Source organism: Schistocerca nitens, chromosome 2, assembly GCF_023898315.1.
Source record: "Schistocerca nitens isolate TAMUIC-IGC-003100 chromosome 2, iqSchNite1.1, whole genome shotgun sequence".
In the NCBI taxonomy this organism is placed as follows: Eukaryota; Metazoa; Arthropoda; class Insecta; order Orthoptera; family Acrididae; genus Schistocerca; species Schistocerca nitens.
Genome location: NC_064615.1, coordinates 881245270 through 881261833, shown reverse-complemented (window position 1 = coordinate 881261833; position 16564 = coordinate 881245270). Strand labels below are relative to the sequence as shown.

Below are 16564 nucleotides of genomic sequence, written 5' to 3'. Positions count from 1 at the left end.
TTATGTGGTTATTACTTCACGAGGGGATGCTGTATGAGAGGTTCAGCCCATTACACGTTAGCTCCATTATTTCCTTTGAGTAACATTCAGCAGCTGCCAGGTATCTCAAACGTACATTTCTCAGACTGTAGCTCGTCGTGGTGTTGGTCACTGTTTAGGAAAGTCCCTAGGACACACATGGTTAGCTTCATTCCACTCCAGAAATTATAAAAGGACCACACATTGGCCATCAGCATGACTGTAGTACTCATTGGCTTGGGAAGGTAGCAGAACACATTGATCTAGGAAAGGACTTCATATTGCGTAATACGCCTGAGAGGATGAAGGGTATCTTTGGCAGCTTTCACGGCATACGTATATTAAGGAATTGGCACACATGCAGTTTTAAAATAGATGTTTTATTAACCTTGGAAATTACAAGACACTGACGGCAACATTCAGTGCAAAATCACCCGTAAAATTCTCCTGTTGGTCGGATAATGATGTCGTGAACCTGAAACAAGTTAAACACATTAGTTAAGAGGAGAAGTAGGGAAGAACATTACAGAACATGCTAATAATTCGGTTTCCATAGCGCGTGTTTCTTTCATTGACTTCGAGAAGGAGTGGTCATCCTTTTTTAAGTTACTTCCCACTTTCGTATCTCTAACAGCAACAAAATTTTCTAACTGCCCACCGGCAGCACAGTAATGGTGATTTATAAAATAGGGAAGTAACGTTACTTTATGAAAACTGTGAGCCGTAGTACAGCAAGTAAAACCGCAAAATTATTATTACTTACCAATAACTTTATGTGAAATTTTTGTGAAAACCTAACGAAAATGCTTTTGACAGCCATTCCGCCTACTGCCCACCATGAATGCTAGAACGACCACTAGCGGGCAGCAGGCACCAGGTTGACTAACACTGACTTACTCTACGTCAAATTAAAGAGGAGATCAAAGTGATTCTGGCAGTATGCAACCAAGATTTGTGATTAATATATATGAGAAAATGCAGCTCCGAGAAGATTTATGTACCTGAACTTCAGCATATCATAGAAGTTGTTAATGATTGTGGCTCTTATTGCAACTCCATCGAACTACGCACGTGTAACATATCATAATTGATGAAGTTGTGAGACACTTTTTAATTGAAGTTTAACTGAAATCTGGAGATAATTTAATGCAAGATACATACACCATTAGCAAGATGGTATGTATTGGTAGACATAATGACACACTACGTCCAACATTTAGTCCGTAAGATACGTATTTTTTTAATTTGCTGTTTATTAATTTGCATAGTTTCACCCGTAAGCTAGAAACGCTAATACATATCATAATTGTAAGTAGTGCAAAGGAAAGAGGAGGAAAAATCCCATAAGAAGATGGCGCCATATACATATTTACCATAATAAGTTACAGCAAATAGGTTATGACCTGATTTTTAACACTGCAACAAAACATTGCATTTATAGCTTTAAATTTTGGGTGAACAAATGCACGTAAAATAAAGTGTAACGTTTCAGTCCTCCTTAGAATTTTAGTCCACAGCTAATGGCGCAGTCATATTTTAGGTATCGTATGTGCATTAAAAGTTGTGAATCAGGCTGTTGAATGTTCAACACATCAAGCGATGTAGATTCTGGGAGTTTCCATGAAGGAGAGGTATGGTGAGTTAAAAGGGCGCCGGACATCTCGCAGTCGCTCATAATCTGGTATAAAACTGAAGTGGCCAGAGAATGTGTCGCCTCTTCTCACACTGTCGTCGATAAATCACTGTCGATTTCGCTTGGCAGACACTGAATTCGTTTACTTGTTGGGTAAATATATTTGCAGTTGTGGACGATTACCATCTCCGTAGCTACCTGTTTTCTAAGTAATCTTTAAACTACACATACCTGCACTATTAATAAAAATTTAAATGAAAATTTTCGAACATCCCTGGAATAAGGTAACTTGCGGTAGAAGAAGAAAACTTACCTGAACTCTTGGGTGCTGGGAAAGCATATAGATTACGGCTTTTGCTATATCTTCCGCTTCCAAGTAAGGCATTGACTTGAAAGTCTGTGCCCACCTTTCAGACTGGTTCATCGCATTGGTTAACACGACCCCTGGAGAAATTTGCTGCAACAGAGGAATTAATTCTTAGTTTTCCGTATCTGTACAGTGATAAGATGATGTTTGTAATTCTGTTTTGTATATGTAGGAATTTTGTTATTTGTTGTTACAAATATTGCAATTTTTTTTTTTAAATTCGAGCCAACGTAATTTGGTCTCAGGGCAACAGTAAGGTTTGTTATTATACCTACCGTTGGAAATGTACCTTCTTACTAAACGTACGTATACTTGAACTGAGAACTTTTCTTCTAAACCAGAGTAATATCTATGCTTAGTGATTTTTACAAAATTAAATCTGAGACGGAGACTCGAAGTCGCCTTTCCCGTGGGAACGTAAATATGTGGCTTAGAGTCTCAATATAGCACACAGTTTTGTTACATATATACTTGTTTACTACTTTAAAAATATATTTGTCATTGTTCGATTGTAAAGCCGTCTGCAAAACTTCCAATTTTCAAAATTGTGTTATTGTGTTTATTTTACATCCGATATATTACTTGACTATAGAGTACAGGATATGTAATGATAAGACAAATATTTTGAAACTACACGTGTTTGTGGCTTACGACCTTAATTTATTGGCCATGAATTCCAGAATAAAATAATAAATTACACAAAGGTGCGAAATTAAAGAGAAGGGCCTGCATAATGAAAAGAACCAGTGCGCGTTGAGAGTTTCAAAGGTAGCATTATGCGACAATCGACTGAAACAAGGGAAAGGAAGATGAATGAGTAGCACACATACATGAAATAGTGACGGCAGCAGAGAATCATAGAGCCAAAGGGTAAGTCCCAGTTCGAACTTCTTGCATAACACAGAAGGAGAAAATATAAAAATACAGCAAATGAAACAGACAAAAGGGATACGGAAGTCTAAAAAAATAAGCGTGACATGAAGTGCAGTATGGCAAAGCAAGAATGGCTGGAGGAGAAATGAAAAGCTGTAGTAGCATGCATAACTATGGGAAATATGTATGCCTCCTGTTGGAAAATTAAAGAGACCTTTGGAGAAAAGAGAAGCAGCTGTATGGATATCAAGAATTAAGACGGCAAGCCATTACTAAGCAAAGAACGGAAGGCTGAAATATATAGCTGGGTTGCCCAAGGGAGACGAACTTGAAGACAATATTGTAGAAAGGGAAAAGAAAGTAGATGAAGATGACGCGGGTAAACAAGGCACCTGGAGAAGAAAATTCTCCCTCATAATAATTAATGAGACCTTTGGGAGAATATAACAAAACTATTCCACCTAGTATGGTAGACATAGACGTATGAGGCAGTCGGAATACCCTCAGCCTTCCAGAATAATGCAATGATTCCAAAGCCAAAGAAAGCAGTAACTGACAGCAGCAAAGATTACCGAACCATCAGTTCAATAAGTCATTGTTGCAAAATGCGGGTCCAAATTATTTGTGGGAGAATGGAAAACCTGGTAAACGCCACCGTCGTGGAAGGTCAGATTGAGTTCCGGAAAGATGGAGTAACACGCGTGGTAGTACTGACCCTACGACATATCCTACAAGATAGCCTGAAGAAAGACAAGTCTTCTCATATAGCATTCATAGAATTAGGCAACTATTTTGACAATATTTACTGGAATCCACTATTTGAAACACTGAGAGTAGTAGGGATAAAAGTAGCAAAAGATTATTTACAACTTTACAAAGATTATGTACAACTTTACAGACTGGAGTTATAAGAGTGGAAGGACACGAAAAGGAAGTAGAAGTTAAAAAGGGTTTGTGAAAGAAATGAAGCCAAACTTCAGAGTAAATGAATAAAAACTTCGACGTTTGGCGATGAGATCGTAATTCTGTCAGAAATAGTGCGGAAAATTAAAACAAAGACATTTAATGTTGTCAAATTATATCAGGCGATGTTGAAGGAATTGGGTTAGGAAATGAGACACTGAAAGCAGTAGATGAGTTTTGTTATTTGAGCCCCGAAATGATGACGATTACCGAAGTAGAGAGGATGCAAAATGCGGATTTGCCAAAAGTAAGGAAGGCGTTTCTGGAATATGGCTCTTTATGGAAGCGATACGTGTATATTAAACAGTAAGAACGACGCTTTTTAGATGTGATGGTACGGTAGTAAGTTGAAAATTAGATGGATGGATCTGATAACTAATACGGAAGTAACCAGTCCTTCGAATTGGGAAAAACGAAATGTATGACAGGTTGACTAAAAGAACGGAATGATTGGTCAGAAACATCCTCAGACGCATTATGGAGGAAAGTGTGTGTTGGTAAAAATTGTAGAGGGAGAGCAAAGATTGATTGCAACAATAGTCCTCAGATGGATGCTGGTTGCAGTAGTTATTCAGAGAAGTGCTCAGGATAGGTTAGCGTGGATAACTGCACAGAACCAATCCTCGGACTGAAAAGCACAGTAACAACACATTAATCAAAGGATTCCTACATACGTATATGTCACTGACAGGATGAGATATGTTGTCTTACCCCAACACGAATGTTGCTCTTTCTGGCGACGAGGTCCTTCCTGAGTCCTTCAGCCATGACCCTCACAGCTGACTTGTTAGCTGAGTGCATCCCGAGGCCGTCACTCAGCGTCGGTTCATGGGCCGAAATGCTGGAAAGGAAAGTCACTCATACAGCGTCGCCGAAGCTCAAGTTGCTCCGTATCAAATTCAAATTCTGCAAAGTGCTGTGAAATTAATGGCAGAGCAAAGGAGGGCGGCAAGATTGACTACTAAACTGTCTCTACACGAGCTGTAATTAATTGAACCTTGTCCTAGCAGTCCCTAAAAGAACAATACGTCGAGGGTGTTAATGTATCCCTAGACTCCTCAACACTGGCTCTTGAAATATTGTAGACAGGCTTTCGCGGGACAGTTTGTGTCTGTCTTCACGTGCCTAACAATTCCGTTGCTTCATCGTCCTACCAAGAAACCGAAGTCTGCCACGTGCTTTATCTGCTACTCTTCATATCGTGACAAAATGCTACGACAAACTATTTGTATGAGTTGACATTTCCAGCTGTGACTCGTAGTAATTGTACTCATAGGATACTTTGATTTTGTGTTTTATAAAGCGCACAGTTTCATATTTTTGAATATTTAAGGCAAGTAACCATTCATGATATTTCTTTGATATCTTATCGATATCTGTCTAGACATTTCTGCAGTTTCTTTTCAGATAGTACTTCATTGCAGATAACTACCTCATCTGCAGAAAGTACTTGTTTATCATAACGTCTCCCAGATCATCAATAAATAACACGAATAGCAAGGATCTTAATACACTATTCTGGGCAAGTCTGAAGTTACTGAAATCTGTCGATGACTCTCGACCCAACATGTTGAACCTCCTTACCTAAATATTATAAATCCAAACACAAATGCCTTTCGATACTCCATGTTATCGTCCTTCCTTTAATAAGCGTTGGTGTGATACAAAGTGAAATACATTCCAGAAGACAGTAAAAATAGCACCCCTCTCGTCGTCTCGATCCTTGATTTCCGCGATGCCGTATGACCAAAGTGCGAGTTGGGTTCTCATGACCGATGTTCCGGAGTCCATGATGATTAGAACGGAGGAAGTCATTCTGTTCTTGATACCTCGTAACGTTTGATATCAGAACTTTAATGTATCCTCTCCCTCCAGTGCGCATTTTTGTGATATTAATTTTAAATAAGAAGGTACACTGCTAAAGATGGAAATACAAATCACATGTCCAGAATGAGATTTTCACTCTGCAGCGGAGTGTGCGCTGATATGAAACTTCCTGGCAGATTAAAACTGTGTGCCCGACCGAGACTCGAACTCGGGACCTTTGCCCTTCGCGGGCAAGTGCTCTACCATCTGAGCTACCGAAGCTCGACTCACGCCCGGTACTCACAGCTTTACTTCTGCCAGTATCTCGTCTCCTACGTTCCAAACTTTACAGAAGCTCTCCTGCGAACCTTGCAGAACTAGCACTCCTGAAAGAAAGGATACTGCGGAGACATGGCTTAGCTAGTTTGGAACGTAGGAGACGAGATACTGGCAGAAGTAAAGCTGTGAGTACCGGGCGTGAATTGTGCTTCGGTAGCTCAGATGGTAGAGCACTTGCCCGCGAAAGGCAAAGGTCCCGAGTTCGAGTCTCGGTCGGGCACACAGTTTTAATCTGCCAGGAAGTTTCATATCAGCGCACACTCCGCTGCAGAGTGAAAATCTCATTCTGGAAACATCCCCCAGGCTGTGGCTAAGCAATGTCCCCGCAGTATCCTTTCTTTCAGGAGTGCTAGTTCTGCAAGGTTCGCAGGAGAGCTTCTGTAAAGTTTGGAACGTAGGAGACGAGATACTGGCAGAAATAAAGCTGTGAGTACCGGCCATGAGTCGTGCTTCGGTAGCTCAGATGGTAGAGCACTTGCCCGCGAAAGGCAAAGGTCCCGAGTTCGAGTCTCGGTCGCGCACACAGTTTTAATCTGCCAGGAAGTTTCACAAATCACATTGCCAACAAGAAATCAAAACGTACTGTTATAAAAATTAGGAAGAAGGTATTGAAGCTTACATTGTTTTTGAGGTATAAAATGAATTTGCAAAATATTATTTCTTTACTCACGTGGGTTTTGCTATAGGCCCAAAAGTCCTCAGCACAAGACCATTTCATGGTTGTCAATGCAAAGCAGTAGTCTCTACAGTAGTAGGAGTAATAATAATAATAATAATAATAATAATAATAATAATTACATTTAGACTTCGTTGAAAGTATAGACTGCAGGTTCAACATACAAATGTCGAAATGTGAAAACGATAACTCACTTATGGCGAGTGATTATTGCGTCACCAAACTAACTATACCCCCCCCCCCAACTAATTTAAAATGCCAAAAATTATACGAAATATATCATTTTAAGGAAATGACAGGGTAGTGCACTCATCTATCAAAATAATGTTGTAAATGACTTAAAACAGAAATCATGATACCAGAATGGTATACCATTCTAACAGTGAGGCTCGAGGAAGAAGAAGGAAGACTGACTGTCATGTCCCTTATTTTTTAAGCAAAAGTTCATAGATAATTGTGACACAGAAATAAAGTTCATATTCTGAAATACAGCCTTATAACTACCATAATAGAAACACAATGATGTGCTAAATATGCTCTCATATTCTGCAACACTTGGATGTCACTGATGTTTGACCCTAATTTGGTGTATCATCTCTCCTTTAACCCAGTCACCGGTCAAAGTTATTAGTTCGAGAGATTTGCGGTATATTATGGTTGAACGAGGGGCTCACCCAAACCCAAAATATGTAGGTAAACTCTCAAGGATCCCATGGTCCCAAGACCTTGTCCATTTTTGACGATTTCTGGCTACTCTCCGAATATTTCTTCCACATACAATTTGAAACGCTATATCTACGGGCACTAATCGCTACAGAATATCTGATGATGGATAAATGCCGAAAGGAGTTATACGAGCAGTAAAGTCATTCCTAGCCTGATATCTAACATTTATAATTGCGACGCAGTAAGCCTGAACGGAAAACTACTGATTATTGTAGTAAAGGTCGTCTGCCTGTCGCATGACTTTAGGTGACATCCATATTATTGAATTTCAAACATTCTCGAATATCTGCCACAGATATCCTGCCAATATCAATGTCGATAACAGGCAAAAATGGTAGAGATTCTCGATTCACGGAACTGATGGACTGTCCATATACATAATTAAGATCGAACGGAACCTTCAGTGTGCGAGACCTTCTGTCATTTGGCCAGTTTTTCAATCGCGGGATGACACTTTTTGACATACCCATTATTATAGTAAATCTGTGACCGGCTTCGAGCTGTCCGACTGTTCGTTCACGATCGTAAGCACTCAGATGGTATCCTGCAGATGTGTTGCCGTACCGCGGAACGTCGCACTGATCGTTTCCTGAGAAGCCTTCTCCACAACAACTGTCGAATGCATACAGAGCGCTCGTACACAGGCTTCGCATACAGTTAACACGTCCACGTTTCCTTTTACTGTCATTGGTCGGTTGTGCTGTAGGAACAGACAGTTATTTCTTAGCAAGTGAGGTTGTTTCTTAGCTATTGTCAAACAGTGTATTTTTACTTCCTGGAAACGAAGAATAAGTCCAGGAAATAACAGCAGACCTTCTCGGCCTAAAATGTTGTTCGAGCGATCAGGAAGTCGTGGTAACTACGTTTTCTAATGTAATCATCGTGTGGGTAGCGAGTCGTAGAACTTGTGACAGGTTTTGCATCCGTGTAAGGAGCCTGAAGTTCGAACCACTTGGCACTGAAATCGAAAGCAATTAAATTTGGCGTCAATAAATAAATGTGGTCGAAAAAGATCTTTTTCCTTGTGTGAAATATCATACCATGTAATTGACAGCGGTACTGTATGTCAAAATGTATAATGCCACGTACGCCAACGTCATATGAGAAACAAAGAGTGTAGCAATGTTTATAATCATTATCGAGGGTGCGAAGTGACTACATCAGTAAACATTCGTTCTGTAGCTACCAAGAATTTTGGAAAACGTTAATGTCCAAGAGAGCTGCCATTAAGAGAAGGGAAATAGTACATCTCTAAATGTCAACAACGGCGTAAAGGACTGATGGAGTGACAGATGAATCACTATTAGAGTCAGTCCCACAACAATCACTAGTACAGTACCTACTTACTGAATTATTCACAGAAGTTTGTACATGTGTCTGTTGTCGCCTTTACAAGCCTCGCCACGTAGGCGCTGGCTCCTACCTGCTGATGTGGATGATGAAGCCGTCGTCGACGCCCCTCCTCATCATGTCCTGGACCGCCTCCCTGCTGCAGATGGCCAGACCAAGCTCGTTCACCTCAAACATCTGCCTCCAGTGTTCCGTTTTACCGGCTGTGTAAGTCAACACAGATGAGCATCAGTCAATTTTCTAAATATAGTTAGACAACTTAAAGTGCAATTTTGACGCAGCAGTTTTAGAGAAAGAGACAGGTAATAAAAATACATTTCACCTTTCACAGATGATAATATGGGGATTTATGCTTAAAAATAAATCGATCAAGAAAATAAGTTAAGAGGAGACCTGGTACGTGTCGTGCCCACTTTGATTTTACGTTGACCATGATTCGTTACCTCAGAGGCTGTTTAGAACAGCGATATGAAATTTATACTGTATATTAACCACAGTTTCGCTTTGTAACTGTAAACAATGAAGGCGTTTTCGTTAATACAAATGCTACCATATTTTTTTACTCAATATCTACATTTATGATAGATTTCGACAGCGTAAATGTAATAAAAATTAGCCCTTAATTCTCGAGGCAACTTTTCTGTAACGTATAATGTGGAGTCTCTGGGACCCTACGTTTAAACAGTGATTTAAGGCCCAAATATTCTGAAATTGTTCATTTATTTTTACAATTATTGTTCATTTATTATTACAATTACTTAAGTGTTGTTTAAATACTCAGTGTAAATTTAATAGCACTAAATACCTCTTGCCGTATTTACTTCAGTCCTAGGCTCCTCGAACCACTGTAGCACGAATCTGGTCTTTTTATAAGGACTGTTATCCTGCTGGAAAACGCCTTCGCCTTAAAAGAAGGCATCAAGCATGAACGGATGCAGATGATGCGCAATAACGTTTGCGTGGTCCAGCTGTCACTGTGTCTTAGATTACCTACATAGGTCTCGAACTGACGTACGCCTAGATGATGACTTGACTGGACATGAACATGGATCTGGTGTAACAAGAAATGTGAATCGTCTGGCCAGGTCTCACGTTTCCAGAGACTCATGATCGAATCTCGGCGTTCCTGTGCCCACTGTAGTCCAAACTGACGACGTCTTTAGGTCAATGGCAATCTGTATGGGGCGTCTGCTGTGAAGCGTCATGTTCAGAAATGTACCATGAATGGTGTATAACAAAACACTTGTTCCAGACCAGCATTGTACTCTGTTGTCAGATCTTCTGCAAATCGCCGCCTGTCCTATTCGGGGCGAGCAAGCCTCCGACGTCCGCTGTCTGTGACGAGGCGTGAACCTGCAGTATCCCGTCGCCTGCTCGTGGTTTCGCCGTCCTCCAGCCGCCTTCCACAGGGTTCACGACAGTACCATACCAGCAGCCGACCAGTTCCGCCGTTTCCGAGAAGCTCATTCCCACGCGCCTCGCCGTAGCAACCTGCCCCACCTCACAGTCTGGGTTTCTACATTTGCGGCCTGTCTCGTCGCTAGAATGATTGTGCGATCTCCGCTGTTCCATTTATCTACTCTCCTTCATCCTCGGAACCTCACGGGGCTGCATTCAGTCACGCTGTGGCCAGTGGCCATAACGTTTTGGTTCATCAGCGTGCTTCTTTACGGCATGATGAAAACGTACAAGTGATTCAAGGGAAAACGTATGGGGAATCAAAATGGCTGAATAAAATTAATAAAGGAGAATTTACGGCCGATATATGTCACATAAAGTGGAAATAAATTGTTACAGATGGAATTAATGTATAATTAACTAGGGGGTAACGTTACTTCATATTTTTAATCTCTGCTAGATGCACAGAGTATCCTCATTTCTGGGTAAATGAGAAAGTAATGTCACTCTATAACAAAACTACACGGGAACAAGTTAACTGACACACCTTAAATGCTGTACACCAGAGCTACACACCGTAGACTGTACGTAAATAATCGTTTCTGAAGAACAAATGGGCTTTAGGAAAGGATATTCAACTGCTTACGCTATTTTTATTTTATGACGACATCATAAAAATATTGACACTGTAACCAAGGTAAAAAGTTGACATTTATACACGGTCCAGTCACATTACTGTGACCACCTCCAATGTTTGATGTCAACGTGCAGTAATCTCCTGAAACTAACAGAGTCCTATCTTCTTTTTGGCCTTTGTGCCATCTTTGGTAGATATCATTAAGGATGCTCAATCTCCCATTTATAATTTATAGCTCGCCAGCAACTTTTATTTCAAACACGTATGAGAATGTGACTGTCATCACAGTTGTCAAACACCACAATAGAGGAAATTGTCCTGTTAATCAAGTAAATTGTATCAAACATCTATTGTGTTCTTGTGGAATAACAGCTCAGAAAGGTAGCCCACCATTTGCCACATGCGTGTGGTCGAGAGACCTTCAGGCTGCACTCACCACAGCCAAAGTGCCGGACCAGTAGGCATTAATTCTGGTCGCAGTACCTACGCAAGTGTGACTCGGCTGCTTTGTCTTGAAGTATTTCGCTGAATTTCTTTGTTGACAGCAAAATGTACAGATGTGCTGTAATTTCAGTAAATTTTTACTCTAGCTGATAATCAGTTGAGAAAGAATTTTCACACTGTGGTTGTATGTGCGCTAATATGAAACATCCTGGCGGGTTAAAACTATATGCCCGACCCAGATTTGAACTCGGGACGTTCGCTTTTCTGGGGCAAGTGCCTTGTTAATTAGCTACCCAAGATAGAATCAGGTGTCGTAGGTAAATCTATGTAGCACAGTTTGTAGAGCACTTGCGCGCGAGAGGCGAAGGTCCCGACTTCGAGGCTTGATCCGGCAACAGTTTTATGTTCCAGAACGTTCGATAATGCATTCCTTCACATTTCTGATCATTTACACGTTAATTCAACGTAAATTCATTAAAATGTGAGATATTTGATTTTCCGTTTGCATACATACATATAAAATCAGTGTCGTAGTCGGCACCGGCGCTGTTGACGAGGATGTCGACACCTTTGAGGTTCTCCCTAATCCATTTGAAAGCTGCGAGGATGCTTTCTTCTTTTCCCACGTCTCCCTGAAGAGCGTACAGTTTGCCCGGCGCCCCCTTCACTTCAAGAGCCTAAGGAAAAACAGAAAGAATGCTTTTAAGTGCTTCATAAGATAATAATGTCAACAGCGATATGAAACTCGACACCGATATGTTGCTCTATCACAGAATGGTTAGACAGGTTGTTTCATGTACGGCACGAGCGTTGGTCCGTTGTTGCGAGGGAATCAGTACCACTGCAGGCTGTCTGCAGCTGCGTGGGGTCCCGATTTTAACTGAGAATCAAGTAGACGAATAGGAATGTGAGATATTTGATTTTCCGTTTGCATACATACATATAAAATCAGTGTCGTAGTCGGCACCGGCGCTGTTGACGAGGATGTCGACACCTTTGAGGTTCTCCCTAATCCATTTGAAAGCTGCGAGGATGCTTTCTTCTTTTCCCACGTCTCCCTGAAGAGCGTCTTCTCTAAATCCTCGCACAAACGAAAAAATGGCTGACATCGAAATAAGTGTCCAAGGAATAGAAAAGCAACTGAAATCACTCAACAGAGGAAAGTCCACTGGACCTGACGGGATACCAATTCGATTCTACACAGAGTACGCGAAAGAACTTGCCCCCCTTCTAACAGCCGTGTACCGCAAGTCTCTAGAGGAACGGAGGGTTCCAAATGATTGGAAAAGAGCACAGGTAGTCCCAGTCTTCAAGAAGGGTCGTCGATCAGATGCGCAAAACTATAGACCTATATCTCTGACGTCGATCTGTTGTAGAATTTTAGAACATGTTTTTTGCTCGAGTATCATGTCGTTTTTGGAAACCCAGAATCTACTATGTAGGAATCAACATGGATTCCGGAAACAGCGATCGTGTGAGACCCAACTCGCGTTATTTGTTCATGAGATCCAGAAAATATTAGATACAGGCTCCCAGGTAGATGCTATTTTTCTTGACTTCCGGAAGGCGTTCGATACAGTTCCGCACTGTCGCCTGATAAACAAAGTAAGAGCCTACGGAATATCAGACCAGCTGTGTGGCTGGATTGAAGAGTTTTTAGCAAACAGAACACAGCATGTTGTTATCAATTGAGAGACATCTACAGACGTTAAGGTAACCTCTGGCGTGCCACAGGGGAGTGTTATGGGACCATTGCTTTTCACAATATATATAAATGACCTAGTAGATAGTGTCGGAAGTTCCATGCGGCTTTTCGCGGATGATGCTGTAGTATACAGAGAAGTTGCAGCATTAGAAAATTGTAGCGAAATGCAGGAAGATCTGCAGCGGATAGGCACTTGGTGCAGGGAGTGGCAACTGTCCCTTAACATAGACAAATGTAATGTATTGCGAATACATAGAAAGAAGGATCCTTTATTGTATGATTATATGATAGCGGAACAAACACTGGTAGCAGTTACTTCTGTAAAATATCTGGGAGTATGCGTGCGGAACGATTTGAAGTGGAATGATCATATAAAATTAATTGTTGGTAAGGCAGGTGCCAGGTTGAGATTCATTGGGAGAGTGCTTAGAAAATGTAGTCCATCAACAAAGGAGGTGGCTTACAAAACACTCGTTCGACCTATACTTGAGTATTGCTCATCAGTGTGGGATCCGTACCAGATCGGGTTGACGGAGGAGATAGAGAAGATCCAAAGAAGAGCGGCGCGTTTCGTCACAGGGTTATTTGGTAACCGTGATAGCGTTACGGAGATGTTTAGCAAACTCAAGTGGCAGACTCTGCAAGAGAGGCGCTCTGCATCGCGGTGTAGCTTGCTCGCCAGGTTTCGAGAGGGTGCGTTTCTGGATGAGGTATCGAGTATATTGCTTCCCCCTACTTATACCTCCCGAGGAGATCACGAATGTAAAATTAGAGAGATTAGAGCGCGCACGGAGGCTTTCAGACAGTCGTTCTTCCCGCGAACCATACGCGACTGGAATAGGAAAGGGAGGTAATGACAGTGGCACGTAAAGTGCCCTCCGCCACACACCGTTGGGTGGCTTGCGGAGTATGAATGTAGATGTAGATGTAGATGTAGAGTGGCCTTGGAAAGAACAATGGGTAAATCGTTGGGCTGTTCAACTCTCCGTACTGCTGTGGCAGTTGCCTCTGCGCTGTTCAGGAATTCAAACAGAAACCTGGCGAAGTAACAGTAGTGTGTCCGTTAACCAAGTCACATTCTGCTACCGCGAATGGCGCAAAGGAAGAATGGTTGTCGGTAAGCCTCTAAATTAGCTCTAATTTCTCGAATTTTCTCGCCGTGGTCATCATGCGAGATGTATATGTCGTCCAAGTCTTCCCGGAAAGCGCTTTATCTATATTTTTACCTGAACTTCTCCGTAATTCACAACATCTCTCTTCTAACGTCTGCCAACTGTTTAGCATCCCAGTAGCCCTCTCGCCCCGACTTAACGATCCCACGACGAAACGGTCAGCTCTCCGTTCCATCATCTCCATGTCTTCTATCAGTCCTACCTGGTAAGGACCATATATTGATGAACAATACTCAAGAATAGGTCGAAGATTTCCTTCGTGGACGACCTATATTTCCCTAAGATGCTTCCTATGAATGTCAGTATGGTATCTTTTATTTGTTTTATGCTATCATTCCACTAAACATCGCTCTGGATAGTTACTCCTAGTTATTTTACGGTAGCTACATTTTCTAGCAGTTTCTCATCAATAGTGTAGTTGTACGTTAGTGGCTTTCTTTTCCTGTGTATGCGCGAAGTGCTACATTTATTTATGTTCAGGATCAACTGCCGGACCCGGTAACATCGATCAGTCCTGTTGCAAGTCCTTCTGCAAATCGCTACTGTTCTCTGGCGCTGTAACTTTGTTAGAGACAATCAAATCGCCTGCAACTAGTCTTGAATTGCATCTGACGCATTCTAGTAGATCATTTATACACATTTTAAACAGATAACGGTCCGATGAACGTTGCAGTATTGAAGTTCCTCGTCAGTTACATGTCGAGAATTTAGATTAAGTGATAACTTGAGTGTAGTCAGGAGTTAGTGTAACACGAATTATTGGAGCAATTTCTCCCCGCCATACATGGTTGTTAAGATCGGTAGCCTGATTTTCTGGGATCTGGTGTACGTTTTGGATGCTCAAGAAGAGTGGGTCAGAGACCGCCATGTTACTCCCCCAGGTAATTTTAAGTTGCTTACTGAAGAGTGAGTGTATGCAAGCGGTTATTTAATCTTACTTCTAAATGGAAACTAAAAACGTTATTTTCTAGGAATTGAAACTAATGTTACAGTGAGTTTATAAAAGGTTAAGTTTATTTTATCTGACTACACAACATAGATAAATTTTATTTCTTTTCATGTGAGAAACGTAAGGTACTGTAAATACAAACATTTAGGTAAATAGGCATCTCTCGAGGAACTAGAACATTAGGTAGATGCGACATGACAACACAGGCAAGATTCGGCGATCGTTCAGTGCCGAGGACAGCGTGCTCGTATTTGCTATACAAGTCTCAGGAATAATGAGTTGCCAAGTCTCTTGCCGAATAGCTAAAGGAATAAATATCTATTTGTGGTGATGAAGTGTCTAAATTTGTCTGGGTTATCAGTAACAATATCTTCTACAGTGGCACGGTGGGAGAGCGCATATGCAACTCATTAGCGCAGCCTTCCTCCTACTGAGTTAAGGTAGTGATAATATAAACAGTAACTGGTCCTCTCTGGGGAAGCTGTAAAACTGTCACGCCGGCCGAAGTGGCCGTGCGGTTAAAGGCGCTGCAGTCTGGAACCGCAAGACCGCTACGGTCGCAGGTTCGAATCCTGCCTCGGGCATGGATGTTTGTGATGTCCTTAGGTTAGTTAGGTTTAACTAGTTCTAAGTTCTAGGGGACTGATGACCTCAGCAGTTGAGTCCCATAGTGCTCAGAGCCATTTTGTAAAACTGTCACATGCACCATGTCAACACATTTTCTGGACCTTGCGGTGGGTGATCGTCCATTACTGTCGACTCTGTGTAAAGTGTATGCTACACGCTTCTTGAGAGTGATGAACTGTCGCGTCTTTTCCTGAAACGCTGGAGAATAAGCTGTGGATTTACCGTGACAATATACGGAAATTTGTCTATACAGTAATAGCCCCTCCTATCCAAAAATATGTGAGAATGCCTTCCGAAAGGATCTGCTGAACTGTCCCTCGTATTCTGCAGGAAGGGCCTAAATCTAGTTAGGAGTGTTTCACAGACCGACCTTGATCAGTTCCACCCTCCTGGCGAGGCCGACCACGTGGATGCCGTGCTTGAGCAGCTCCTGAGCGATAGCGGCGCCCATGCCGGAACTGGCGCCAGTAACCAGGGCCACGCGGCCAGCGTACTTCTCGATGCCCATGTCTGATGCTGGTGTCTACTGCTGCTACTGCTGTCTGGTGCTGAGTGTTTCCTCTAGCATCAACGGATGCTATTTATAGGGCTGGCGGCGGAGCGCAGACGCTTCACACTACTACGGCTCCCACTACAGCAGATTACGCCGCCGTCACGTGACCACGTAGTAAGATAAGCCAGGTGCGAAGTCCATCGGTACCGCCGCCTGACATAATAACTGAAGTTTGCATCATTTGCCTTTATCGACAAAGTAATTGCTCTTGGCAACTAAAGGAGTTACGGCGCTCAGTTATTTACACAAGTCAGCAAGCTACTTCCGTGTGATCAATAGTTTCTTTCTAAACTAAATTTGTGCTGAACTTATATATCTTACTAGCTGG

The 16564-nt window shown here is 41.9% G+C and overlaps 1 protein-coding gene across 1 annotated transcript; it reads right to left on the bottom strand.

Moving 5' to 3' along the window:
- Positions 1 to 382: 382 nt before the first annotated feature.
- LOC126237184 (dehydrogenase/reductase SDR family member 11-like) lies at positions 383 to 16237 on the bottom strand. Its single transcript, XM_049947060.1, has 6 exons — positions 16054 to 16237; positions 11745 to 11907; positions 8825 to 8954; positions 4566 to 4695; positions 1965 to 2108; positions 383 to 493 (listed from the first exon to the last, which is right to left on the bottom strand). Exons 1-6 carry the CDS (start codon positions 16189 to 16191, stop codon positions 449 to 451), a joined length of 750 nt encoding a protein of 249 aa, XP_049803017.1. The 5' UTR covers positions 16192 to 16237; the 3' UTR covers positions 383 to 448.
- Positions 16238 to 16564: the final 327 nt, after the last annotated feature.

What these genes read in the sequence shown, in the direction of transcription:
- LOC126237184 (XM_049947060.1), bottom strand. Translation starts at nt 16,191, where the DNA reads ATGGGCATCGAGAAGTACGCTGGCCGCGTGGCCCTGGTTACTGGCGCC. An exon ending in CTACGACACTGATTTTATAT is followed by an intron (nt 8,955 to 11,744) that starts GTATGTATGCAA and finishes TGACTTACACAG; the next exon opens with CCGGTAAAACGGAACACTGG. An exon ending in TTCATCATCCACATCAGCAG is followed by an intron (nt 4,696 to 8,824) that starts GTAGGAGCCAGC and finishes TTTCCTTTCCAG; the next exon opens with CATTTCGGCCCATGAACCGA.